Below are 27,929 nucleotides of genomic sequence, written 5' to 3'. Positions count from 1 at the left end.
AGGAAGGTGCGACACAACACAGCATGAGCTTCTGCAAAAGGCAGGAGGAGACTGCAGTCTTTCACGGCATATTTCTCATTTTTTCTCGCCAAGTGGCTAAACGTTCTAATAGCGGGAAGCGTGCCGCAAGCTTGCTATTGTTTTCTAAAGTTAATTATTGTATTGTAATAAGCGCATTTGTGTTATTTTCTTAAGTGTCTGTTTTGCTGATAAATTAAATTGTAAGTATTAGTATTGCAAGAAGCGTAATTAAACGTATTGTTTTGTAAGTAATCTAAGTAGTGTACGAAGTATTGTAACTAGTGTAAGTAACTACATTGTGTTTAAAAAAGTCCCAATAAGTAATGCGCAGTTAGTACAGGAATAATTTAATGTGGAAACGATTCTTCACAGACACACACTACAGGCAACAACAACAACAACAACAACAACAACAACAACAACAGTGATTTACAAACTTCAAATTATTTCCTTGCCTCATATGGGCAATTTAATTGAAACTGTGATATAAATAATATGAAAGGTCTTTACATCTTCCAACAGCTATTCAAAATTAGTTATTCCTGCTGATATGGTATTTAAAACTGTTACAATATGTTATCCAAGTTGTTAAACGACAACAACGTAAGAACGACGAGGATAGCAAGTTCGATTGAAAGCGAAAATTGCAAACCAAAGCAAAACGTAAAGATAGCACACTTTAAGACAAAGTGTTGTTCGTTGAGGCACTCGAACACGAACCCTTACTGATACTATTGTTCCCAGACGTCTGTTGAAGGCCACATGTTTCACTCGCGTGATTCAAAAAAGTGATCACGCGATGACCAACTTAATGATCATGTGACGAGTAAATCGGCAAGCGAGCATCAGTCACACCCTCTTTGCCTTACTAGTTGAAACAAGTCGTGTTTCCAAAACATGTACTCGCCTTGAGTTACTAACAAAAACGGACAAACACTACATCCATTCTGATTCAAGTGCATTATGCTAAAAATGTAAAAATATGAAGCAATTGAATTTTGTCAGGACATTAACACTTTGAAGAGACAATATTACAATTTGTACACACGTACGCATCTTAGACTCGGTATAGAAGCATATACATACAGACAATACCGTCTCGTTTAGCTAAAATACTAGTGGATAGCTTTTAAGTACATTTCCTTTTATATATATACCAGTAAAATACATCGTTTACCAGCATAAAATGCTAAATTGTCTTATTCTGCCATATTGGAGCGGTTTTCTAACGACTGATGTATGTTAAAATTGGGGTATTCAGCGTACCCAATCTGAAAGGCAGCACATTTAAAACAATAAATAAGACTACAATGTAACCAACGCCAAGCCCGTGAAAGGTCACGTGAGCCAAAACACGATGGTTTCAGCTGATCACCCGATTGGCTGAGACGACGAATGGTCGAGTCTTTCAACCAATCACAAAATTGCGAAAACGAGAAAACATGGTAGACTGGACAGCATTAGAAAATCACTACGTAGAACGCAGAAATTGTAATATGTAAATAAAACTTCTTAACGAGAGGACCGATAGTTAGCAGCGTAAAAAATATATCTTTTAAAACGTATGCAGAGGGCAAAATGCCAAAATTAAAATATAAAAATAAGACTATATTTAGCCAAATATCAAATGTCTTAGTCCACAAATGGAATGATAGAGACAATGCCGCTAAAACGGCACCAAAGTCTAATACAGTAAGCAGGTTACGAGACAGAGCTGCGCGCGATTAAAATTAAACACAAAGGTTCTATGATTGATAACCCAACGTAGAGAATCATAAATAACGACCATTTCAGAAGCTCGGCATCAATGTTTATCAACTACTAATACCATGAAATATTTGACACTACAAGGTTGCCTAAGTTAAATAGAGAATTTGAACGGGTAACGGGCAGTGCTGTTAAGGTCAGTAGCACTGCCAGAGCCGTATTCTATTTGACGCGCGCGAGAGAGAGGTAAAACGGTGGCAACTTATATAGTAAATACAATGCCGATTGAAATCCACTTGTCTAGAATTGCCAATAATGGAAAGGAGTGCCAACTGTCGGTTAAGAAATATCGATGGCCGATTCTTTCTATGAGGAGGGCCTGCAGGGAATCATGGTAGTTGTATTCATCATCTTGGACTGGATATTTGTTTTGATGAATCCAACTACCCATGATTCCCTGCAGGGAATTGGCCACTTCTGTCAGCTTGAGAGTTTTCAAATAATTTGGAACTTGGCTAATTTAGACCATCCGCACACCTCTGCGGATTTTAAGCTTCGTTGTGCTTTTTTACCATTTCAATTCAGGTCTCATTCGAGTTAGTTCTAGTAGGTATAGAATGCATGTATGTAGGACTCACGTGAAAGAGCACAGAGACTAGTGCTTAACGAGATCTAATAAAGGTAGTTAGATTTGACATCCTTGTCATTTAAATATCTACTGTGTGGGGGTGTTAAGATCACTAAGAGAATCTAAGTACCCCCTCCCACCCCCACCCACCACGCCCAACCCATACCACTTGCAAGCGTAATCTTTCCAGTGAGGCTTGGGACAAGCTTAAGATATGGCGTCACCTTAACTTATTTCTAGCCTCATCTCTGAAGAGATAAGGATGTTGGAGCTGAGTTAACTCAGTTATAACAAAGGAATTAGCACTTCTTGGCATGTTAATACTACATTGCACTTGTGGTCCTTGTTCGTGCAAGCTACAGGACGGTTGATTTGCTACCAGCGATTACTTGTGAGCTGGGGTAGTAATACGGTGGAGGTTCGCCTCTCTTGGAAGGACCAGACACCTAGAAAGGGAGCAACAGTGAACGGATGTAACAACAAGTTATTCATTTTGGTAACAAGATTTCTGCTAATTAAGCTCACACATAAAGCAATTCAAAGCAAAAAGGTGGCAACACTCGGTCACCCTGTTCGTCACCAGTCGGGGAGCAAGCGCCATTTTACAGTATCGTTCGAGAATTATTGCCACGAAAAACGCTGACATTTCAGCGGCACTGCTGTCATGACGACAAATCGTGTTCCTAAGGAACCTATCTTCAGAACAACGCTACTCAGTCAATTGTTGGAGAAATGCCTACGACCAAAAAATTCTCTCGCCGAAGGAGAAAAAAACACAAGATGAAGCACGCATCGTAGATTCCTGTTTAGAGTTTCTGTCTAGACTGCAAAACAGTCATAATTTGGGTAACATTCACTGAGTAGCCTGCACGAGTAATCGATCTTTTTATTCGCCGCATTGTTTCACACCGCTGAGAAGCGCCTGTCCACGCTGGCTCTTCATTGCGCGATTGAAACTGCAAACGACTCCCAAAGTGCTTAGGCCCAAGTCAAACGTCGAACTTCACATGAATTTGAGTCGATGCACACGGGTAAAGTTCGACCGTTGAGAAAAACGTCGAACTTAATTCGAAATTAGATCGACTAACACGTTCTATCCGTCTGAAGCAGGGGAATAGAATCTGTTGGTCGATCTAAATTCAGTCTAGCCTGCCTTGCAGCCGTTTCCTTTCCTTTTCCAGGTGGAGAGATCGAACAAGAGAGCAAGCAAGTGGGCGACCCAAGGAGCGGACCTAGGGTGAGTAAAAAATTGGGCAGAAGTGGGGAGGGGGTGATCGAGAAGGGGGAGGGGGTGGCCACCCCTCCAACTCTTTATTTTTCGCACTCGCTCGCAGTTTCGTTCCCTTAGCGTGCTTTTTTGGAAACGCCTGCTATGCAGGCTAAGGTGAATCAAAAGTCGAACTTATCATGAATTAATTCGTTCAGTCTAGTTCGTCCCACGTGAAGTTCGACGTTTGACCTGGGCCTTAGAAACAATTTTAACAGCTTAATCGCTGACTGACCGCAGCGACATTCAGTCAAAAAATGGTCTGTGTTGATTCTGACGCTTAACACGGTTAGCAGTACTCACCACCTCAATGTAGTCTGTCGTGGGGCTCTTTCCTGGTGAGTTATATTGGTTCCGACTTGTTCCATTCAACTGCAGCGCCGCTTGGTACATGACATGGCTATGGTAAGAGGATAAATACCATGCGTTCTTGCTTAATTTGCGCACAACAGATCACAGAAATCTTTAAAACATCTCGGTCTTCTATTGTTATAGACCAAAACCAACGAAATAACATCTGACCAATCACGAAAAACACAATAAACTCAAAGAACCAACCAGAAATCAGGGCAAAATCTTGCGGCCGCGGCCAAGCGCGGCAAAACTCGGTTAAGTTTAACCGCAATTGGTGTGAGTCCTTCTCATGACTGGTTAAAAAAAATTTAACATGTCGGACATGATGGGTCAGAAGAAATTGCAAGAATTTTGTTAACAAATAACAATGCTCCGGAATGGTAAAACCAATGCAAATACCTTTCTTTCGAAGGTTTATGAAAAACGGTACAAGTTAAAGAAATAATTAGGAGCATCCGCGGTCTTACTTTGGAATGCGTCCTTGATTCCTTGTGTCGTGGATGATGACTCCATTGGGGTACTCCACCTTTACGTACTGACTTGTTTTCTCAGGGCTAACCTCTCTCGGCAATGACACCATCCGACTGGAAAAGAGGCCCTGTTGTTCGTGGCCCAATGAAGGCCCCTTTGGTAGAGAATGATGGTTGTTTGTGTTCATCATGGGCCCTGTTTGTGTTGAACCTGGTAAACATAAAAGAGATGATTACTTGGTAACGAGTAGACAACAAACGCAACTTGTCACGTGAAAAAGGAATGCTCAGTTATGGAGCTACTTGGTTCTGCTTTCTGCATTCAACTAAATGTGATTAGCCAGTCAACAGGCTCCGGCTGCAAAGGTCTAATCGCCGCTGGAAGGACCGAAAAGGAACTGGGTGAGAGTGAACAGGCCGAAGGAGGAATGGCGTGGGGGGGATCTCTCTCCTATCCTCTTCGCCCTATCTTCGATTGGACTAAAGAGCCTGTTTACAGGCTAAAATGTGATGTGTTCTAAGGTAAGATGCTCCGAAAAACAGGTACTTCTAAATGTTTATATTTTGTAATGCCTTCGAAACCAGTGGATCGACGTGGAGTGAACCACGTTTAGAAAATGGTAAGTCCCTAGGTGGCATTCAAATGTTACAGTAAAAAACCGAAAATAGATATCACAGTAAAGATTGCAACATCTCACAAACCTGGTCCATGCTTTGCTGGGGATGCTGTCTCGGGGCCTAATTCTAACAACACCTGAGAGCCCTTAGGAGCTGGAGGAGCCGACACAGCTGAGTACCCTGATTCGCTGGACTGGTATCCCAGATAACTGTGTCGATGATGTCTGTGATGCCGATGTTTTCCGCCGCTGCCTTCCTTGACTCTGGCCACAGCCACTCGGGAACGTATCACATCCAGAGCTGGCACCATCTCCCTAAAAGTCAACAACAGACAAGTGGATGAGATGCAGAAAGGTATTGTTTCAACAGAATCGAAGGATCAACGTGGGTGTTAATACGCATTTTCGTCTGCACCCTCCCTCGCAATAGCCAGGCGCTCGGTTGATTGGGGAGCAGAGCGAAAACGGCGAGAGAGAAGGTAAAAAAAAGAGGGGTTCACTTATTTCTCTCTCGTATCTTTCGTACTGATGCTCCCCAACCGATCGCCTAGAACAGGCAAGTTTTTCAAATCCGTGTAACATAAGACGCGCGCACTAGCTTACGCGAGGCTGAGAGTAATTCCGTTGTCAAGTTAAATATTCGCAATCAGCAACGACTTGAACTGTAGCTAAGACACTTTGGTGGGCAAAATGTTACTGCGTAATGATGTACCTTGAGTCACTCACTCAAAAGTAACTGAAGAGCATTTTCTAAGGACTTTCTATACTGGCAGGTAAGTAAGAAAAACGTGTCCAATCATCCTTAATGTATTATTTTCGAAGAACATTTTTAGCTATCGAAAAGTAAAACCGAACGGTACAGCCGAACGAAAGGACAGCGCAAGTTTGATGCAAAACCAAAGTGCCATTACATGCTCTTTCGCTTCTATATCGATGGGTGGATTGAAAGACGATATAAAAAGATCTTTAAAGTCATCACTGATCACTAAGCGCGCGCATTAACCGTGCGCGCAATCTTCTATGAACTACATCACAATGGTTTCCATGACCCGAACAATCACAAACTTGAGTTGGCAGAGATTTGAGGTAACGCATGTGCGAGAAAACGTGGCCTTAAAACTATTGCTTCTAAATCGTTGGCCAGAGAAATCTTCAAATTGAATCACCAGCCATCATTAAGCAATAGCGGAGTATTTGACAGAACAGAAAATCAAAACAGAATGGGAAAGAAATCGCGCTTTGCGAGTTTTCAATCTCTGCTCTTCGCCACTCTAACCTCGGGAAAATATTGGCGTTGCATCAGATGGTGCGACAACGGAACAGCCGTCTTAATTACAAGTCCTCAATTGTTCGAAAGAGAAGTACTACGACGAGAACTGACAGCCTTGAATCTTAAGGACTTTGAGAGCTTTGTTAAAATGCTGAAAACTATCGGCTTCCAGAGGGTGTTGAGCGCAAGACCTTCGAAGACGCAAAAATTTCGGCATCCTGGTTTCCAGATAAATGGCAAGGAGATCAGTGATAACAAGAAGAGGAAAGAAAAAGAAGAAACAAGACGAAAGGGAAAACGACAAGTAAGGGGAAAGGAGCGATTTGAGATAAGGATAGAGCGACAAGTGACTGGCACTGCAAGTAAACGCTTCAAGAAGAATTTCGAGACACAGAAAAAGACCAAGCGGCGAGGCGAAGTGGTTACTGAGGATTTGCGCGGTAGCACTGCAGTGAAACGAAAAAGGGATGCAGCGGAACTAACGAATAAAGAGCATCACGTTCATGCCAAGAGACAGAAACAAGATACATGTAAAACAGTCTCATCTGCCGATCAGAAACTGCCTCAACAGCACATGCCCAGAAGTTATTGTCCTGAAGAAATCACCGCTGCCCAAGCCATGCTCGGACTATCGACACCTGTCGTTTTAACGCGGAACATTCCAGTGATCTTAGCACACAATTTGGTCGACACGTACAAGGCTTTCGTTTTACTTGTGGAACAAAGCGCCCGGGAAATAGAAGCAGCCCAAGCACTGACAAAACTCGCTACTGGTGATATTAACCGCTGATATCTACTTATTTTATGACCAGTGGTTCAATAATACCACGTAGAAACATTCGAATTATAGTTAGTGTTAATTGTTATGGTGTAATGTTCGTGTATTTGATGTGTTGTTAAATGAATGTTTATCTAACAAGAGGTATTTATTTCCTACGATAAATACAATTTAAAATAAACATAGTTTTCCTACAGGACAGGACTTCTCCTTCTGCCGCCATGTTCCTCAAACGCTAACTGAATAAAAACAGAAAGCAATTTTCTCAAAAAATACAGTACCCCAAAATTTCTCCAAAACGCACAGACGCGAGCTACATGTTTCCAGGTTTGTCTGTAATTCAATCCAGTTCTAGCCATCCTCATTAACTAAGGGCTTTTTGTCAATGTAGAATACAGCTGAGAATAAAATATATTGCATGAACAGTCTACAAATGACAATATAATCATCGTATTTCACTTACGAGTCAGCATCGTCACTGATGACTTTACTGTGATGATGCCTGGATGTGGATCCATCACTTCTAGCGTCACCATCAGATGTTCGATGTCTGTGTCTGTGATGATGATGAGACCTTAAACGAACAAACAACAATGTTTAAAAATCTATAACACTCTTACAATGGAGATTTACGTTGCCGCGTTATCAACTTCAACCTAAGTGCGTTTTTCATTTTATACCACAATTTTGCGCCACTATACATTCCCAGCGGAAAATGCACAGCAGAGCTAGAAAAAGAGTATTCGACTTTTTTACAAACAAACCATCGTTGAGTTTCCGCAGGAGGCCGCAGGCAAGGTCTCTTTTGAAACTCGATAGGGAAGAGAATGAGAAAGGCTTAATCTGACTTGACTAGATTAGACTAGACTAGGCTAGAAAGCCTTTATTTTAGCACGATAACTTTTAAAGCTAAAAGCTTGTGGGTTCGTGTATAAAATAAAAGAAAGACCTAATAACAATGTACCAATTAGTAAAAACTAAAAACTACTGACCTTATGAGAACCTGATCTATATTTACAATATTTACACGTCATAAAACGTTCAAAAATAAATAAAATTGTCATCACGATGCCGCACAGTTCACAGTTGAAAACGCACCAATCACCGGTCATTTTGGATTTGTGTTTGAGGAACCTCGGTCAGGGAAGTCACATGATTATCGTGACGTCATCGTTTTCGAAAAGCTTCGTTTTCAAAATGATTTCCGTCCACACGATATAAAGAAGAAATAAAGCATGTGGACGCATTGAGCACGAGGCGTGCACGCAGTGTTGACGAGGCCAAAGAGAGCATGCAGAATGCTGTCATGCCACGTGAACTCTACAAGTTGGTTGGTTGCTCAAAGGCAATTTTTTGTTTTTGATTGTGATAGAAATACTTCATTAATCAGACTGGTTCCACACCTGTCCTCGGATCCGCTGCCTCGGTCTCTCCTGTTGTCATTCCAATGATATGGAGCCGCGTCTGACATCTTGCTAATATCTGCTTGATCTTTGGACGATCTATAACAAGCAGCAACAGTACAATGAAATCCTTTTAGAGGTTGTCGGAATTCGGGATATTGAGATAAAAAATTAACGGGATGTACGGGATATATATATATATATATTGTTTTTTTTGGGGGGGGGGGGTTAACGGAATATGGGATATTTAAAACAGGATATCGTGGGATATCGAGTAGGAACATTGTTAATTTTTGAAATTGGAATCAACGGGATTCTGTCCTAACTGAGTCAGTGCGCAGACAGTAGAAGAGAAATTATTATAAACTACAATTATTCAGTGTTTTGTGGAGGAGTGCTACAAATGAATCTTAAAGTTGTACATTTGCGAGGTAAATTCACGAGGAAGCTTTGTTTCAAAATCTATGGACTTATCAGTTTGCAGCATGAAATGTCCGACAGGTTGCCTGCTAGCGTTCGTCAGATTGCTGTTAATTCAAGGTCACTGCAGCTCACGGACCATTTCAAGGTTACCTCCCTGGTAATTTGTTTCCTTGAAATTCAAAATCGTCCAAGGAAGAATAACACAAGACGATCTGCGAAAATATTCAAGGGGCGCAGCCACGATAAAACATGGTAAAAATTTAACACGATCTCTTCGGCTGGAGATCTGTTTTAACACAAGACGATCTGTTTTCCAACAAAACTTCAATTTCTTATCCGTGACAAACTGTCAGGTAATAGCCTTTTCATGATTAACAATGTAATTCAACGTGTGTACGAGGCAATTTCGGACAGAAACTACAAAATTGCCCACAACTGCCTCACATCCATGTTTGAGTATGCTGTAATTCAAATGAGAAAAGTTAACTGTGATGCAAGCCACTGACCTGTGTCGTCTTCTTTCTTCTCGACTGTAAGACGAATCACGATCGCTCCCAGACTCCGCAGAATGATGACCTCTGTGATGGTGATGGCGACATCTGGGGAGAATAAAACAACCAAATCAAAAAAAAAAAAAAAAAAATCTAATTTCTCCTTACAGCATAAATACAATTTAAAGAAGAGAGGTAACGAGAATAAAGAAAACAATCAACTTCGTAATTCTTTAGAACATACATGTAAGGAGTAGAGAATTTATTTTTTGAGGTTGGCATGAAGGCAAAAAGCAAGTAAGTAAACGTTAGAAGGACAAGGCAAATCTTGGTTTAACTTTTTAACGTATATTTTTTGTAAGTTAATAGAAGCTTCTGATTATACAGTGAATTCTCCCACCTTCTTCTTCTCCGTCTGCCCGTGTCATCATCAGAAGAATAGGCTCGCCGACTCCTGTGAAAAGACCTCAACAATATCATCACACCAAACCAACATGGAGACTTCAATTTGGAGAAAATACCATTACAGCTTGCTTAAAAAGAGAGATGTGTAATTTGCTGTAGATTTGTTTGTGCTCGACTAGCTACTTAGATATAATAAGGGTTTACCAGAGATAACAACTTCAGGTTTGATTAAAAGGTTGATCTCTACCTCCCTAACCTGACGTAACCTAGACTTGGATTGTATGCGAGTTATGCAATGCTTTCGAGTGATAAGCCATGGAATATCCTCCAATTCACTTGTATTTTCTTAGTATACACATAAGTCTTTTAGGTGAGTGTGTATACCAAGAAAATACAAGTGACAAGTGGGGTATTTCATGGTACACCACGAGAGAGCGTTGAATAACTATTTTATACCATGCCATAGAAAATACAGTGGCCAACGCAATCAATACGACATAATGGTGGCCCACGATGGGAAGGTTGATAGATAATATAGATTGAGTGTAACACCGTCGAATATACAACAGTTTCCCTGTATTCTGATTGGCTGCATTTTCTATGGCATGGTATAAAGACTAATGGAAGCCAGATTTCCCACGGCCAAGTGTCAAACAGAGTGAGATCTCGGTACGAGATCAACTCCTTGCAATATCCCTCGTTGTCAAACAGACGGCATAGAGAAGAAACAAACCCATCAACACGGAACACTACTTTTAAAAAACATGCACAGTTATCCACAAAGACGATTTCAAATGGATGCTGCTTGTGAGGATCATTACCTTCTCCTGGGTGTGTCTGTTTCACTGCCACTACTTTGTCCCGCTGAACGCCGGTGGGGCCTGGGAACGAAAGAAATGGAATAAAGTACAGTTAGAGTAACGATCACATTTCAGACGCGGTTATATGCAGGACTAGTAAAGTTTTCATCATCATTTTATTTCTTAATAAAACCTACATTTTACAGTTGGACTGTCCCCCGGATAGCTATGCTAGTCTAGGCGGACCAGTCTATCAATAATTACAAATGATTTATTACCATTATTTACTTTTATTACTAGTAAATTAGAATGAAAAAAATAGTTAGCACTAAACGATGAGTCATGTAATAACCCATCCAATGATAAAAACAAGTACCTTGGAAATTTTGGTGATCTTTTAGCCCTTCCAGATCCCGAACTCTTCAGTGACCGAGGGGAGTCTGGGGCTGGTGTGTACAAACCACTGTTGGTTATAACATAGTAAACGGTTAGTCTAGTTTTTTTGCAAATGCCTTCATTGAAAAACAACTCCAAATTTCATGTTGCAGGATTTAATTGAATCACCACACACGGCAGACTCGTCCAATGACCCTTACCCCTGCATTTGAGCAGATTGTTCCCAAGGTAGTGCAGGACCTTGATTCCCATCAACAGCAGTAGCATCACCATCCTTTGAGCTGGGATCACCCTCTGTCTTGATCCTAAGGAAATAAGAGTCTCTTTTTCATGAGTAATACAAAACTAGTAAAACCAAAGGGTTGCAACAAATTTATGCAAATAGCATGATGTGTTAAAACCTCTATTTTTAATCTGCATCTCTTTCGTTCATAGTAGAGCTACAGGCATTGTTTCTGTTCTTCGTCTATTGTTTCGTTTGGCCCATGTTATAAATGATACTGATCGTCACACAATTTGAAAAGAAAACATTTAGCTAGCCGAGAAACTGCCACGTTTTTATTGGATTTTATTTTAGTCCTGTGTGGTTTTAAAATAAAAGTTGTTGTTTAACCAGTTACAGAACTTAGCAAAGCTCACAGCCAGTACAACACCAATTTCTTTCAACAGCTAACTAAAAATTGCTCTATCTTTCACTTGTCAAAAGAGTACAAAAATACTGAAAATGAAAGAAAGAAAAAACATTTGCTCAGCCTAAAAATGAGATGCTTACAATTATTTAGTGAAGGTAAAATGAGGGCTTGTCAAGAAAATGAAGCTGCTTTGACCATTCCAGGAAACAACATTTTGATCTAACCAGACAGCAAGCCATGATGGTGTTTAGATATCTGATCTTAATTAGCATGTATTTTTACAATTTTATCTCTCTGTTTTCTCCTCAGTTTAAGTTTTGACTGAGAAGATATACCAAACGTAATTTATCTTGTCTGATATATTACTTCAAAAGAGAGCCTGCAGATTGGACTTGTTTTGTACTTACCCAGTTCCATTAGGACCAGTGACTGGAACAGTTATTACTTCTGCTGCATTGTCTGTTTGACTGAATCGTTTAATTTGAACTTGTGATGTGCTGGTTGCTGAGGCAACTGTGACATTACTTTGAGCTGAAACATAACAAACGTTAACAAAAGTTAATCTACTCCATTAGAAAAACGTCCGTGGAAGATCTGAAACCTAAAAGACCATCCTCAATTAATGCATGAATAGTCTTTACATGTCATCAAAACACCTTTTAAGAAGTACCAACAGACTGGATTTTCAGTACTCTAAAAGCAAAACATAAACAAATAACAAAAAGTAAATGCACATGTCTCTCAGTGATGATAAAGCTTTTAGTCAGTATCCCTGGATGGCCAGTTTTTTAGGCAAAGCAATGCACGCCTTCCGTTCTGTTTAGTTGTTTTTGAAAGGTTGAGTACAGCATTCTAAGCCACAAAGATTCTCTTGGCTTTAGTGGCTTTAGCTTTAGTGGCCTGAAATCCTGAAACAGTTGCATTGCTTTACCCAAACAAACTGTCATACCAACACCGGAAACAGCACAAACTCACCTCTCTCCCCAGACTGAGTGTTCCTTCTTTCATAGCGTTTACTGGGTTTTCTAAGGCACAACAAATGTACAAGTCAGTCTGACACAACTTGCCAAGAATCATGTCTACATGTAAAATACTGTAATTAATTCATACCGTTTTACTTCTGGATCAGGACGCTGAATTTTCTTTCCATCTTCTAAGGCTTCTCTCTGTGTTCTTCCACTAGAGATAATGAAAACAAAGTAACTGACGCAAGTTCATATAGTTATAGCTTAACAACTTGAAAGCTCTTTGTAAGATCAAAAGTGTAAAATTAATTTGAAACATCTTCTATGGATATCACTCTAGCTGTTGGTGCAGACTTAATTTGCAGGGTGCCTTATTGTTTGGGGCGTTTGACTCTGAATCAAAATGTCAAGGATAAAACCCTGGCCATTGAATAAGCATCTTTATCCCCTCCTTGTCTCTCTCACTTCAGAAGTAAAAAATGCATGCTGCCAAATTGAGAGGGCAACCTCAGGAGATGCTTACTGCAGATATATTTAGGTTAATAACATGCATCACCTGAAAAGATCATAACATTATATAAATATAAAAATACTACATGTACATTTGTGCTCTGATACAGGTGGTACACCTCCTGGTATATTACAATGTTATTGTATCCGACTTCATTCTTAAGTGCAAAACAAGCACTGGTAGAGTATTTTATGTTATTCTAGAGATAAAAACAAATAAAAACCAATAATGAACAAATAAAAAGGTAATGCTTCCAGCTATTGCCATATATATCCATAAGACAACTATTGTACCTGTATCTGTATGAGGATCCCATACGAAACAAGCCACTATTGCGACGAGAGGTAGCACTGGCCTTGTCTAATCTACAGGGAAAAAAAAACAAGATTGAATCAAATAAACTAAGTTACATTTAGGAAGATTGAGCTTTTCATGCAACATTTGTGGCAAATTTAATGCATATTTAGTTATGCTAATGTAAGGGAACTTATTATTGTTTATTGGATTTGTAAACCAACTGAATAAAGGTTTTGCCAGAACATAATTAAATGTGGAATGCACTCAGTGGGTATTACAATGGTTATCTGTCAACAAAATAATAATTTTTTTTTATCTCTGCTTCACTGAACTATCAGTCAGTTGTAGAAAGTTGAAATAATATAAAACTACCAACCTGAAAAATGCATGATGTTCCAAACAACACTTCCAGAGGTGTTTGCAGGCTGTCTTGTTTGCGAGATAAAACTTGAAAGTGTACTCTCTGTCCTGTAAAAAAGAAAACAGAGCATTTGTAAATAAGTTTCATGCTTGAGATACATGTTTCATTCTTGTGAAAATGTACTGTCTACATTTTGTAGATACACTGGTTAGAATGATGACAGGAGATTTTCCATGATGTTATGTAAACATGGTTATGTTGTGTTGAAGAAAGATCAAACAATAAAACTTACTGCTTGTTCACAAAACCTGCAATTTAGGATCTCGCTTTTGACCAATCAATTGCCATGAGACTGAAATACTTGCTACAACAAACATTACTTTTGTCGAGAAATTATGACATGATTAAATGGGAAACAACTTGATCACTATAGCTTTAGAAATATGCCGTTACTGTATTAAAATGTTCTAACGATGATTACTTTTATGCATCAAATACATGTATCTTAAGAAAGATTGTCACCTCTTTTCCTTTCACTGTCAGGTAGAATTTCTTTTCTTTAAAATCAACCTTTTCTATTTTTGACCTAAAGTAAAGAAAATATAGAGAGATGTAAACTTTAATTGAATTGACAATCTGTCATCTAGATGACATTCAGAAAACTTGTCAGAAATATTGACAATGGATTATTTGGTGAATATTACTCTCCACATAATTTGAATATTACTCTCCAAATAATTTGGAGTACACTCTCTAGAATAGCACAGAAGAAAATGATTTTAAAAAAGCAATGCTAGATTTAAAAAAAATGTTGTCTAGCCTTGCAATCCTCTTCCTGTGGTATTACATCATCAAATTCTGATAGCATATTAATTTTTCTTTAAAACCCAAATGATGCAATACAGATAATTTGCAACTTGATGATAAGGTAAAACATTTCAAAGAGGAAGCACTGATTGGGACTGATAGCCGGGACATCTCTCACTGCACACTTAATTCTTCCTCTACTATAAAACACTTGAGACTTGACCCAAAAGTTCCATGTACATTGTAGTCAACTCTATACTTGATTAATGATGTGCCTTTAGATACTATTATCCATGTAAATTTCTTGGAATACGTTATTTGCACAGTCATGTAGTAATTAAATGGCATTAAAAAGCTACTGAGAGAGAAGACATAAATATATCTTTGTAGTTACAGTCTCAGGTTGGATTTGTTTAGGTTCAATCTATCAAGTACAGAAAGAAAAATGGAATACAAAATCAGGCTAAAAGAGTGACTTCTATTTAGAGCCAATAGACTTACGTAATTCCACATAAATCAGTGGTGGATCCAGACCTTGAGCTAAGGGGGAGGGGGGGGGGGGCAGGGGCTGGGCCCCTCCCCCAGATCCACCACTGCACATGCCTGTTAATTCTTTTAGCTATCCAGTACATACCAATAAAATTAATGAGAGGTTTGTCCACAGAGATTAAACCCAAAATTATGCATGCAGATGCCCATATTACATTGTGTGTGCTGATCAAGTTGAATAAAGGATCAATTGATAATTCTGTATTTACCAAAGGTAGGACCCAACTCGAGTCTTGTTCTTATAAACTGCTACTCCAGAAGGCTTAAGAGCAATAAAATACTCTACAAAGTCCTCGCCCTAACAATAGAACATAACATTTAGTTAATTCTTCATTAACTCCTATTGCTCAGATTGTCCAAAATTTCCTCTCATGTCAAGTTCTGACTATATCAAATGGTGGTCTATATTGCCCCTCTTAAACATTAGCCACATACATTAGCAACCTGTGAAAGAGACCTGGGTTTTCAAGAAGTTTTGAAATAGCTGTCTATGCTAACTAAAGTAGGCGGCAAACTGATGAATTTTTTAAGAATTTGAGTGAAATACAGACAAAGTAGGCAGCTGTAAGAGGTAAATTCTGACAAAGTAGGTGGTGATTTTCACTGGTTGCCAGCTTCTAATGAAACTCTTGAGAGACCCTGAAGTAAAGGGGGCATTTAGGTTTTTGGTTTTACAGTTTTGTTCATTTTTCAGTTTTTACACTTGAAGTAACTGGTTTTTCAGTTTTGGTATCTATCGCATTTTTTTTTGTTTTAATTGGTTTTCCCTTCTTTAGCATCCAGTTTTTGGTTTTTGGGCCTTAGTAAAGCAGTGTGTCAGTTTTGGGTTATTTGCTTGGCTAGTTCCAAGGCCTTTTTATTTCACCTCAGTCAATCTGTGTAAGTCAGTTCATGTGGTGTGCAATATAGATGACAAGAATAGATTTTAACTGAATGAGAAACCATTTCTTGATAATATTGATGCTGCAAGCAAATCTTGCATTGCAACCAAATTTGGTCCAGATATGTTCTAACAAATCAGAAAATGTTTTTTATTTCTCTTCCCTACGTTTCTCTTCTTTTTATTTCTCTTCTCTACATTTCTCTTCTCTACAATGTATACCTCAAAGTGAAAGTGGTTTGCTGGGAAAGAGGTAGTTGTACAAATGTAACATTTGATTCATTTGCCGTTTTTTTTTTGGAGGGGGGGGGGGGAATTTGCCAGTCGAGGGGTTAATAGTAAGCTACATGTAAAAGGATACAGACAGCAATGATTTCAAATGAAAATGTCCTAATCTCTCAAAAAAGGAAAGGTACCTGTCTTTGGCTGCCATATCAAGCTTGACAGATGCAAGTTTGTGAATTTCCATGATTAACCCCCTGAGTGCCTGACCACCGTGTACACTGAAAATGGGTGTCTAAAAACCTTCACATGCTCTAAGCTTTTTCACTTAAACTACGGACATGTACACATTTTCTGAAACGTCGTAAGAGTGTCTCTTCAATGCTGTTAATTTCACTGAGATTGACGTAATTTGATGTCCATATGACATCACAGCAATGGGAAAGTCTGTTGAAAAACCTCCTATGAATCTCAGGTGCCAAAGACATTGTTTCTGGGGTGCCATGAGTTTGACTAAATCTCTTAAAATTTGGACATACTCAGTACGTCATATAGGCACCTGAGGAACAAAAATCATAATGTACTGAAGACGCCACATAGGCACTCAAGGGGTTAATCATTTTGTTCGGTGTTTTTTTGGTTTTGAGTGATTTTTACAGCAGCTTTTCAGTTTTCAAAGAAATTTTGAGTGGTTTTCTGTTCAACAGTAGGACTACAGTCAAACCTTCACTGGATGTAAGTCAACTCCATACATCTCCAACCACTTGACTTTATCAAGATACATGAACTCTGCAACAGATGGAACCATAGTCCTGAGAGAGAGAAAAAAAAAGATTGAAATTTTAAGTTTACTTAACATTTGCCATCTTAATTTACTCTTTCTTATTTTTCCTCAAGAATTTATTCACTTTGTGATGGTTATGAATTTTCAAAAAACTTCAAACTTACCCCAGCTTCCTGTGCCTATGATAAATCTTGGTCTCTAGTTCTTCACTCTAAAAGTGCAATAAATGGAAAACACTTTACAAATAGGTTATTGGTAACCCAGTACACTATTTTTGCTGTTTATTCATTGTTTCGTGGTACCCATAAAACAGCAGATTCAGACTGTGGTCCAATAATGATAAGTGCACTGGCCTGACAGACTGGGTTACCACCCTGGTTGGGTTCTTTTTGTTTTCTTAGGCAAGTCACTATATTTTCACGTAGTCTCTCACTGTCCAGGGTTGGGTTGTTAAATAAAAGTTGATTAACACTAATCCAGGACCTCAGAGACCATGTTAAAGTGATAAGGCTACAAAAATTCTGGCCAAGACAAACAAGCACTGGGAGTCACTTTTCTGCCATTTTGATACATTCAATTCACTGCAACTTATGGCTTTAATGTGTGGATGATTTATGCAGGGAACTGATTGTCATGATTATCGACTGCAAAACACAGAATGTTCTCTCTGATTTTTCCTTTCAGGAAATATGGCTGTAACACAGGCTAGAACACAGAAGAGCAAATTCAGGAGTTAGCCTGCAATGAAAGGACACCTCATCTACAGAGAGTAGCAAAATACTGCTATTCACTTTTGAAAAAAAGGCAACTATCAAAACAAAACTTCTAGGATTGACAAATGGACATTTTTAAATACTAAAAATATGCAACATGGTACCAATATTAATGCAGTCTAAACCCTACATCCCACCTCTCCCTCACGTAATGGTTTTTTCTTCACTCAATGTTATTACCAAAAACATTTTTGTAAAAAAAAAATATATATTAATAACTGCTTTGGTACTGTGCAAAGATGGCATCACAACAACCACATGACAGAATGAAACAAAAGACCAATCCACAAACCATAACACATCCTCCCAGAATTTCTTTATTTATTTATTTATTTATCTATTTATTTATTTTATTTTTTTTTTATTTTTTTATTTTTTTTTAGAAAACTCTAACAATACACAGTTGTTCTGTCATGAGAGTACTGAGTTGAATAATGAGTTGTTACCTGATTAGGAATAAATCTGAACTCAGATATGTAACCCATAGTATGTTCTTGAGGATCATATTCACCAAGTTCAGCTGGAAAATCAAAATAAGATTCCATCTGGTAAAAGACTGTTCACCTTGACTAAGTACAGAATAATACATTAATTTTATTTACTAAATAATGTACATCAGCTTGTTATTCCCTTGACAACGCAAAAATTGAAGAAAATATGTTAACTAGCTTGTTGAAATATAGTAGCAAACTAATGTATAGATTTAACCAAGCGTAAAAGCCAAGCTCCTAACAGCAAAAAATTAACATGGCTTGAGTATGCGATCCAATCGAAAAACCAGTACCTCGGGGCAACAGTCAACTTCAAAAGTACATGTGACCTCGATGAGCTCTAAACCTGAACCTCCGATATAGTCACATGATGCTGGTCAGTAGATACATTGTCTTGACAGGTGTCAGTTGACCATATTATGGATATCCAATATCAAAGATATATTATGCTGTAAACCAAAGTTGCATGCCTCAGTCAACCTATTCACTAGATTATGGCCACCACGTTGCGCAACGTCATCATGGTTGTTGTAGGTTGTACACGCCCATGATCCATGCTGTAAGCCATGTTGACCATGAAAAAAGAGTTGCATGGTTTTCTATTTCTATGCATGCATGTGGTTCTGTTCCTATGTTCATTGTGTTCTGCTATTAACTACTTCTCACATCGAGAGTTGAATGCACATGTAATTTGAGAGACAAAATGTACCCCAAGTGGCTAAATGATTTCTAATCAATTTTGCTATCTGTACTACAGGGAACTGCCTAGAAAAAATGCTATATTATACGTTATGTGATTCCGGTAAGGTAAAAACTGCAATAAATATTATTATGAGACAATTTGTGAAAATCAGTGATAATGTACTTACATTGAATACTATATGCCGAGACTTCAGCAAGGATGTTTGTTGAACAAGGCAACCTGTACAATAATCATGACAACAACACTGGCATCACAACTTAAACAAAAGTGGCCTTTCAATTATAGACATGTAAATGATGAATATCATTATTAACTAAAGAGTTATAATATGCTGAGTAAGCCAACATTGAAAAAGTCACATATTTCTCTCAGATTATATAAAAAAGAGAAAAACAATGAAGCAATATGAACGTACCTCCCTTGGTAAATGTCTTTCTTTACTTGCATGAAAAACAGATACCTGGTTGTTTATAAATTTAAGAAAACAAAATTCAAATTAAGACTGACAAATTAATGATTGGTAGAATTCAGACAGTACAGTTTTTAGATCTGGAAACAAAACTAAAAGATAGAGTGGTTTTCATTTGAGTGCTGAAAAGTAATTGGCTTTGCATCAGCTACATAATACAATTCGCTTAAAATACTCACACCACCTTTTCATCCAATGAGAAATAAAACGACCACCACACACTGGCTCAAACATATTTTCCCGGTGCCGCTTTGCATCATGTACATGCAATTGCTTCAAGTTTTCATTGATTCACTTGATTATCTCTGTCCTTTGTGATTGGTTACAGCAATTACGTTGCTTTACGTTTTACATCACTCAATTAATAAGCACTCTACCACAGAAGGAATTTGAAATTACGAGTTGAACTATTCCTACTTAAAAAAAATACTTATAAATCTGGTGATGAAAATTTTGGTATGTTGCATGCATTAGCTAAAAGTTCTGCTGCCTAATTGGTCCTTGACTGTATAATTTATTACTGGTGTAGGAAATACAACAGGTCTGTGCCAACCAACCTGGTTAGTTCTTCATGAAGTCTGCAGGGATCTGCTGCATAAAACTTGACACAAAAGTACAGCAAATAAGGTGGACCAGCTGGCAATAGAAACAAAAGTTGAAAGTTTAACCCATTGACAAACATGTCAATAGAGAAAAGAGCATTTTCATGGGCTGAATACCAAGGTATTGTATTTGCGCTTGCGATCTTCCGTGCAAAAAGTCAGGAATTAATCGACTACTTGTATATTTCTAAAAGACACTTTTAACAAACTTGCTAGTCCATGAAATTTCTCACAGATGATTTGTCTTTGCATAATTCTGTCATGCTACTGTATGTATCAGAGTTCTCCTGAACACCGAAACAAAGCATGTCAAAAGGTATCACTACCTCATTCAAGTAAAGTTAAGGCTGTATTTTAGCCTACAGGCCATCGCATTATATATTTTTCATATTGTTTTAACCTTTTTTATTTCCTACTTATTCATTTTGTTTTCTTTCTTTCTTTCTTTCTTTATTAATTAATTAATTTATTTATTTATTATTTTTGGGGGGATACCTGCTCCGCAGGTGTCAGTGGCGGTTAAGTCTTGCAGTGACTTCCCCAAGCTTCGTTTTCGCTAATTTAGTGGCGCTATTTAACGCTCTTTTATGCCTCTTCTTGTCCGATCCAGCACGTGCCGGCGGAGTCGGCTCGTAGTGCTGGGAAGATAAGTAAGGCTTGAGAACTGTCTACACTCTAGCACAATGCTGACCGGAGGTCAGCTCATAGTGCCGTTTAGAGTTACGCTACTAGGACGCGCAAGCTTTTGGCCTCACCGACTTGTCCAATCCAATGCAGAATTAACCGCTGGGGAGATAAGTTTGGCATTTGGTCACGCAATGGAAGTTTGTCTGTCACACCCGATTGCGGAGCGGTGTTCCCCCCTTTACGCCATAGAACGCGTGTTTATTGCTTGTGTTTGTCAGGATAATTAAAGCATTACTCCCTAGGAACTGCAACATTAACCTTTTTTATTTCCTACTTATTCATTTTGTTTTCTTTCTTTCTTTCTTTCTTTATTAATTAATTAATTAATTTATTTATTACTTTTTTAAGAAGAAGAAAAAGAAGAAGACTAGCACTATTTCTGTTTCCCCCTGCATGGGACGCCAGTTTATCACAGAGTTACCTCCGAGCATTAAATTCAACAGTACCAATTTTTACACCTGGGTGGCACTGTAAGAGTAAGCTGCTTGCCCAAAAACTAAAAACAATGATCCTGGTCAAGGCTTGAAGCTGAATTGTTCAGTCTGGAGTACATGTCTCCCCATATTTAACCCACAAAGACAGGTAACTGATCTTTAGTTTCTATGGCATTATGACTTTCTTCAGCTGGTTTACTATCATAGGGTATCCATAGGTCAAACATTAATTTCCAGGGTTCCCCTTACATATATAATCATGTATAGTGGAAAACCCATTAAATTCAATTTCCAATTTCAGATTAACTAGGGGGATTAGTGTGGCTTCGTATTAGCATGTTGGAGTGGACCCAAAAGGAGTGGTCCTGACTTGAGCACTACATGTGTTACTACTACTGTGTTGTGGTTTTGGACAAGAGACTCATCATGTCTCTCTCTTCTCTATTGATCTTCAGGACTTAAAATGTTCTCTCAAATACCATGAGTCTCAATAACTGATTAGGCGATACCATTATGTACTCCTGGGCCCAGTTATTCAAAGAGTGAGTGAATACCATCTACCAGATATGTCACTATCAAGAAGATAACTCTTAACAAGACACTATGCTATCCACTAGAGAGTGATTTATCTGGAACATAGTGTTATTCAATCCATACTTTCACCTACATGCACTGGGTCCTGAGTGCCAACAGAGGTTTGAGTTGACTTAGGATACCTATCATATGAGCCTTATAATGAATCAAACCATGTGCAGTGAAGTGCAGAATACAAAGTCATGTAAAATCTTTCAGAAAAATTAAAGATCAAGCAACACAAGCAACTGTAATGCCATGCTTACCTGTCAACTGTTTCACCACAGGTTTCAAGGGATCTAACCATCGCTAAAACAAGTTTAAAAAAATAGTTACTTCTCTTGCAATAAAACAACAGTTCTGATGGATCACCATTAATATTTTTAGCAATATCCTAAATGGAACAGGCATGATCATGAGAGGTGATGACTATGCTCTTTGATACTGAGATCAACAAAAATCAATTAATTGACTTGTACCTGCAATCTTAAAGTCTTGAGCATTAGAACAATGATGATGATGATGATCAATTTTAAGCACCCTAATATTATATAGCTTATAACTTGACCAAGGCTATTTAATTTGAAGAGAATTTCATTACAAATAACACTGACATACCGACTGGCTGTTACGGTCAATATATCGCAGTCCAAAGTAGTCTTTCTCCAGCACGTTGAGATGTTGAAAGACCTTTACTAGTACTTCTTCTCCTTTGGTCTTTTTCTATAACATATAAAGGAAAAAAATCAGATAATAAACACAGACTTAATTTCTCTTTGTGCAACAAGCCAAAGGACTCTGATGTCGTAGTATTACAGATATATTTGTTGAGACTATGATAAGACAACAAGATAACTAGGAAGGAGAGTTATACCACAAACAATAATAGAACAATACAATACAACACAATCCTTTATTTACCCACACAACATTTAGGAGTGATAAAAACTTGTCAAAACATGTGCGTGCTAACAAAATGGAAAGAAAAGAAAGAACTTTTTAAGATCTCAAGATTCTTCATTAGATGTGCTTTTAATTTCTTATAATTATCCGCAAAGTAAAAAATATCAAGTTCTGTTTTTCTTTTCTTCTTCTTTGTAGAAAACACTCAACTAAAGGAAGATATTTTAAATTGATGTTACTTTTAGGAAACTAGAAAATCTAGAGGAACTTTTATGAAACCCAAAAGAAGTCGAGTTCCACACCAAAGCACTGCAGTCAAATCCCCGGGGCGGGGTACTTTGGGAATTTCTGGGTGGGGATGTGCCGCTGGGACCCTGGAACCCTTAGCCTACAGGTGTATGTCAGAGCTAGTTCAGCTGAATTTTGCTACCCTATACTAGAGTAAACTCCCAAAATCCCCCCATCTATCGACATTATCGAGGCTGATTTGCGTAAATTTAAACTTGCCAATTTGATTTTTTTATATTTTTGAGTGGCAATTCCTGGTTTCCTTAGCCTAGGTAAAATCTTCAACCAACTAGTCAGTTTTGGGAAAAATGATACCCTATTCTAGACCCAAACGCCTTGATTTATATAGACTAACCTAGAGTAAACTGCTTGAAAACCATACCCTTCACAGTGGCACATACCTATGTAGCCCATATATGGCAGTGACCCCCCCCCCCCCCCCCGGGTCAAATCACAGAACAAACAATCATAAATTATTCGAACCATTTAGAGATCAACTGGTGATAATTGGCATGATACTTAATGCCTTATTTTCAGTTTACTTGATCTTACCGCCTACTTGTTTAATAATTCATGAATTTGGATAGTCAACGGAAAAAAAAGTTGTCACCGAGTTATTAGAATACTTGAGTGCTAATTAGGAGGCCTGAATGGTCGATCAAAAAGGAGTACAATTTGATAATAAATACTGCAGGCCTGTTATAGCAGAAAAAATTATTGAGCGCGACATCATCCAGTGTTTTCAATAGGCGAAGTCCCGATATATTTAATACAGCCCTTTAAGACGACAACTAAGCTTATTTACTTGCAAACGTAGGCAGTTTAAATTTGTACCAGACTGAGAATAACATTGTAAAGAGAAACTTAGAGAGAGTCCCTAGTCTTATAGCTTTTAGAAAGAACAGCTGGAGGACTACAGGTCACGGCGAAACGAACTGAACTACCAGTTTTGATGTAATTAGAACATTCCCTAAGGGACAGAAAATCTTTTTAACACATCTGATGTTATCGGGCGAGCAATGGAACAAAATCTAAGCTCATGTTCTAAACACGAGGACAGATAGAGCGAACGGAATTCGAACGGTTCGAGGATTAGCACGAAACAGTAGAAACTCTTGCTAATGACAAAGCTAAGTATTATGTATACTGAAACCTCTTACAATAAACTGATTCTGGTAAACATTTGTGAATGATTCCCACACGCTGGCAAATGTGCATGTGGCTTTCCCTGCACGCTCACGCTCAATTAAAAGAACTATCTTCCTTACCTTTGGAGCAAATTTCACGTCTTCGGTTTCTGAGCCTTAAGACGGAACGATTTGAGATATGCTACGCTTAAGCCGGTAAAAAAATTAGCCTTCTAACCCAGGCATTGAGCTATAAAAATCGACACTAACTAGAGTCATGCGACTTCGAGTCGTCAAATACCACGCAGTTTTTTTTCTGAACCGCACTTGTAGATAACGCATGTGTTCAAATTGAGTAAACAGCTACTGAATAAAACAATAGAGTGTTACCAGTAAGGGTTTAACTCAACAAGTTTACACACTTACTCGAATTTCGACAGGATGTTCACTTTCATCCAGAAGAAGGACATGACAAAACCACACGGTGTTGCTTCCAAAACACGACATCTTCAGGCCACTTAACCTTCAACTCATCGCCGGGTGGCAAACTTACACCGACGTCCTACCTTCGTTACATCTTCGTCCTGTACACAATTTACGAATTTCGAGTTGAAGGTAGGAAGTTCTTTGTGACTAAATAAAGCAGCTTTCGAGGTGAAGCTCTTGATCGCTCGAGACTCAAACTCTCAAAATAATACCGACACCTCCTTATATGGAAGATAGGATTAACGCAACTTCCGTTACCAATACAAAGGCTAGGAATTTTACAAAAGATAAAAAGTCAGTCTGTATACTTTAAAGTTCATTTGCTACTTTCTGGTGTCGAATGGTGACCTAAATTCTGAACTATAAAGTGCTTCTGTAACGGGTTAAGAATGGGGTCGTTACTCAGCTATCATCATGACATGATCGATAAGAGTGCAAAAACCGGAAGTGCATCTCGGATGTTCGGACGCCAAACATTTAAATATCCTGTACTTGAAATCGATCGCAAAACACGGCAATAGGATGTGTTTGTGTCAAGAAACAACATACTGTAAATTCAATAGGCTTTTAAGGACAACCTAATGTAAAGTTTTACCTGGAGTGTATATTTACGTAACTTCATTTGCGCTTTTGTTCTTGTTCGTCCGCGTGGGTGCACTGTTTACGTGCGGTGAACAAAGAACAGTGCATGGCTAAATTGTGTTACACCGCGGATATGACCCGTTTCCCAGTTCAATTGTGCGGCCAGCCCATGTCGCACACACACACGAATGATCAGTTAGTTACCACGATCTTAACAATGAAGAGTATTCAATTAATAGTAGAGACGATACTCGATAGTCTCAGAGCTTCTCAGCGTTTGGTCAGTTGGTCGCCAGACTTCTTCCAAGTCCCGGGTTCCAAGTGTAGTCCATCTCCCCTCCATCTCTCAATCATTCTCTCACGTATATGACTGTATTCTGAGAGGAAAAAGCCTCAAGTTATGCTCAGGCTCACACGTCGAAACACTGAACGTGAACGACTCCTGGCCAGTTTAGATTGTTTAGACCACAACTCAGTTTGTCAAGCACTCTCTAACTTGCTTTAACTATACACATCTTTTTTAGATACGAGAACGTATATTTTTAATACCGCCCAGGCTGGATATTCTTATTTTTCTGCCGATTTCAGTTAAATAAAACGGATGTGGTGTCTGTATCCTGTTACATTGCGCACGTGCTTATCAATCGTTTCGTGAGCTAATCATGTTAGATAAAGGAAGGAATTTACCATACTTATCAATAGTGAAAGAAAGTTCTTTAAAAAACAATTTGTTATTTTATTACATTTTATTTTCCATCAGCATGCAAAAAATGTTCTTAACAAAATCTCAGCGTTGGGTATATCCTTACACAAGATTAAGAGGCGATCTCTTGCCTTACATGAAACATATTCTTTCAGATTTCGCCAATTTCAGTCTTAGTATATCTATAAAAAAGATTCTTATAAAAAAAAAAATGAAGTAATCAGCCCTTAGATATTTTAGGTATGGCTACTCAGGAGCCGTGATTGCTTGTAACTGATGTGTCACAGAAAATCACTTCACAAAAGCTTTGCCTTTCGAGGAATCTTGGACTGGCTAACTGTCCCTCCTAACTTGCAAGTCAGATGATATAGTATTGAGGGGCACCGTTTAGTGAGAGTTGGCGCGTCTTTGAGTCAATCCAGGATATCACAAAAGCGCTGTAAAATGTCGGTTGACAGTGTAATGATCCACGTGTACGCGTCTTTTCTCAACCAAGACTGTCGCAAACATTGGTTTGATAAAAAAAAAAGATTAATTAGCTACTTTGCATCTTCAACAGACATATCTAGTCTGTGTGATAGAAAGGCTTGTACTGCTTTGAATCATGTAATCTCTATGTCAAAACTTTGCTTGTCGACACTCTTTTCAATACTGAAGACATCTTGGCTGACTGGCTGAGAAAGATTTAAAGAACATGCTAAGAGCAATCGCGGGAGAGCTGAAACTATGATTTTACTTCGTTAAGATCTTGAGCACAGTAGTTCATTTTCTCCTTTCGTTTCTTGTTTTCGTACCAGGGTCAAAATCCTGTACTTCTCCACTCATTTGCAACCATCAATATGTAATATTTGAAATCTCTTATATCTCAAATTCTACTCGGTTCAACATAGGTAAAAATTCTTGAAGGTACACTTGCCATAGTAACAATATGAATTTTAATCGCGGGCAAGCCATAGGTAGTTTGGCAAGCCATAGGTAGCCATAGGTATTAAGGGAAGCCATAGGTAGTTTGATCTGAAATAACCCCTCATGGTAAGGTAAGGTAAGGTAAGGTAAGGTAAGGTAAGGTAAGGTAAGGTAAGGTAAGGTAAGGTAAGGTAAGGTAAGGTAAGGTAAGGTAAGGTAAGGTAAGGTAAGGTAAGGTAAGGTAAGGTAAGGTAAGGTAATTTATTTTACGTCAAGAACACGGGGAGTGGTTGCCCAAGTCTCCCGAGCCAGGGGCTCATGATAAAAGTGTTTGACATACATGTTAAAAAAAAGATTTAAAAACTATATATTAAAAAATACAAAATTATCATACTATTAATATCTTAAAAAATATGCGTTAAAAATACAATGGTCTTTCAAAGGTCTTGCAATCACATATCATTGCATGTTTTCTCTCGCAGTCTCCTTTCATCTTGTAAATAGTTCTAAGCCACACTCAACAATCATGCACATGTAAATAATCTCATTAATTTCATACTCGTTTTATGCATCAGTCAGTTCCAGCAGTGACCATCCCCCACCCCGGGCAACCGCGGGGCATTTGCTCACGTTGTCAGTCCTGGGGGTGGGGCATCCGCAATTTTATCGCGGCCCGGGGGCTGGGCATTTGAGTACCCCGGGGCGAACCCCGGGCATTCGACACACGTGTTTTGGAAAGTGCCATGGATGAGTTCATCGGGAATGACGGGGCGTTTGTCGTACAATGGCTTGTCCGTCAGGGACTAGAGAAACTTGCAGATGTTTTTAAAGGTATGTTTTCTCAATTTTAGATATTTCTTCATTACTTGTAAGCATATAAATATAAGCGACAAGGTGAACTATATTTTGTTTATCACAAAACAATCACTGACGTGAACAGGACTATTTCGCATTTCGCATTCAAAACTAGCCTAGCATTTTTTAAATTCATGAAAGTGGAGTTAAAATAGTTAAGGTTGGCGAATTCAAATGATGCGATCGTCAAGACAGATCTTGCGAGCTTAAAATGCAATGCATCATCATTTAAAATGTCTTGATTCTTCTCAGAAAAAGTAGCCTGCGAATACAGGCGCCTATCGCTCGCGGCTGGGGGCACGTCCGCCA

The 27,929-nt window shown here is 38.5% G+C and overlaps 2 protein-coding genes across 2 annotated transcripts; one reads left to right on the top strand and one right to left on the bottom strand.

Annotated features, from left to right (window-relative positions):
- Window positions 1-352: 352 nt before the first annotated feature.
- LOC110066030 (band 4.1-like protein 4) lies at window positions 353-24,859 on the bottom strand. The gene is made up of 27 exons (XM_020773233.2): window positions 24,515-24,859; window positions 22,389-22,493; window positions 22,037-22,079; window positions 20,032-20,110; window positions 19,421-19,465; window positions 19,172-19,224; window positions 18,258-18,331; window positions 17,203-17,249; window positions 16,979-17,066; window positions 15,362-15,450; window positions 14,319-14,382; window positions 13,812-13,903; window positions 13,432-13,503; window positions 12,773-12,841; window positions 12,638-12,687; window positions 12,070-12,193; window positions 11,231-11,335; window positions 11,011-11,097; window positions 10,656-10,715; window positions 9,830-9,883; window positions 9,445-9,537; window positions 8,516-8,614; window positions 7,576-7,686; window positions 5,150-5,379; window positions 4,445-4,658; window positions 3,927-4,023; window positions 353-2,802 (listed from the first exon to the last, which is right to left on the bottom strand). The coding sequence occupies exons 1-27, from the start codon at window positions 24,593-24,595 to the stop codon at window positions 2,713-2,715; spliced, it is 2,415 nt and encodes an 804-aa protein (XP_020628892.1). The 5' UTR covers window positions 24,596-24,859; the 3' UTR covers window positions 353-2,712.
- On the top strand, window positions 6,285-7,124 carry LOC110066031 (uncharacterized). Its single transcript, XM_020773234.2, has one exon. It carries the CDS (start codon window positions 6,285-6,287, stop codon window positions 7,122-7,124), a length of 840 nt encoding a protein of 279 aa, XP_020628893.1.
- Window positions 24,860-27,929: the final 3,070 nt, after the last annotated feature.

Source organism: Orbicella faveolata, unplaced genomic scaffold (genome assembly GCF_042242905.1).
Source record: "Orbicella faveolata isolate gen_17 unplaced genomic scaffold, um_ofav_v1 contig_26, whole genome shotgun sequence".
Taxonomy (NCBI): domain Eukaryota; kingdom Metazoa; phylum Cnidaria; class Anthozoa; order Scleractinia; family Merulinidae; genus Orbicella; species Orbicella faveolata.
Note: the sequence above shows the minus strand (reverse complement) of the source record. Positions and strands in the feature narration are given on the sequence as shown.

Excerpts from the sequence above, each read along its gene's own strand:
- LOC110066031 (XM_020773234.2), top strand. The coding sequence starts at position 6,285 with ATGGGAAAGAAATCGCGCTTTGCGAGTTTTCAATCTCTGCTCTTCGCC.
- LOC110066030 (XM_020773233.2), bottom strand. The coding sequence starts at position 24,595 with ATGTCGTGTTTTGGAAGCAACACCGTGTGGTTTTGTCATGTCCTTCTT. Across the intron at positions 12,688-12,772 it reads CCTGATCCAGAAGTAAAACG|AAAACCCAGTAAACGCTATG; the intron begins GTATGAATTAAT and ends GTTGTGCCTTAG. Across the intron at positions 9,538-9,829 it reads GGCAGACGGAGAAGAAGAAG|ATGTCGCCATCACCATCACA; the intron begins GTGGGAGAATTC and ends TATTCTCCCCAG.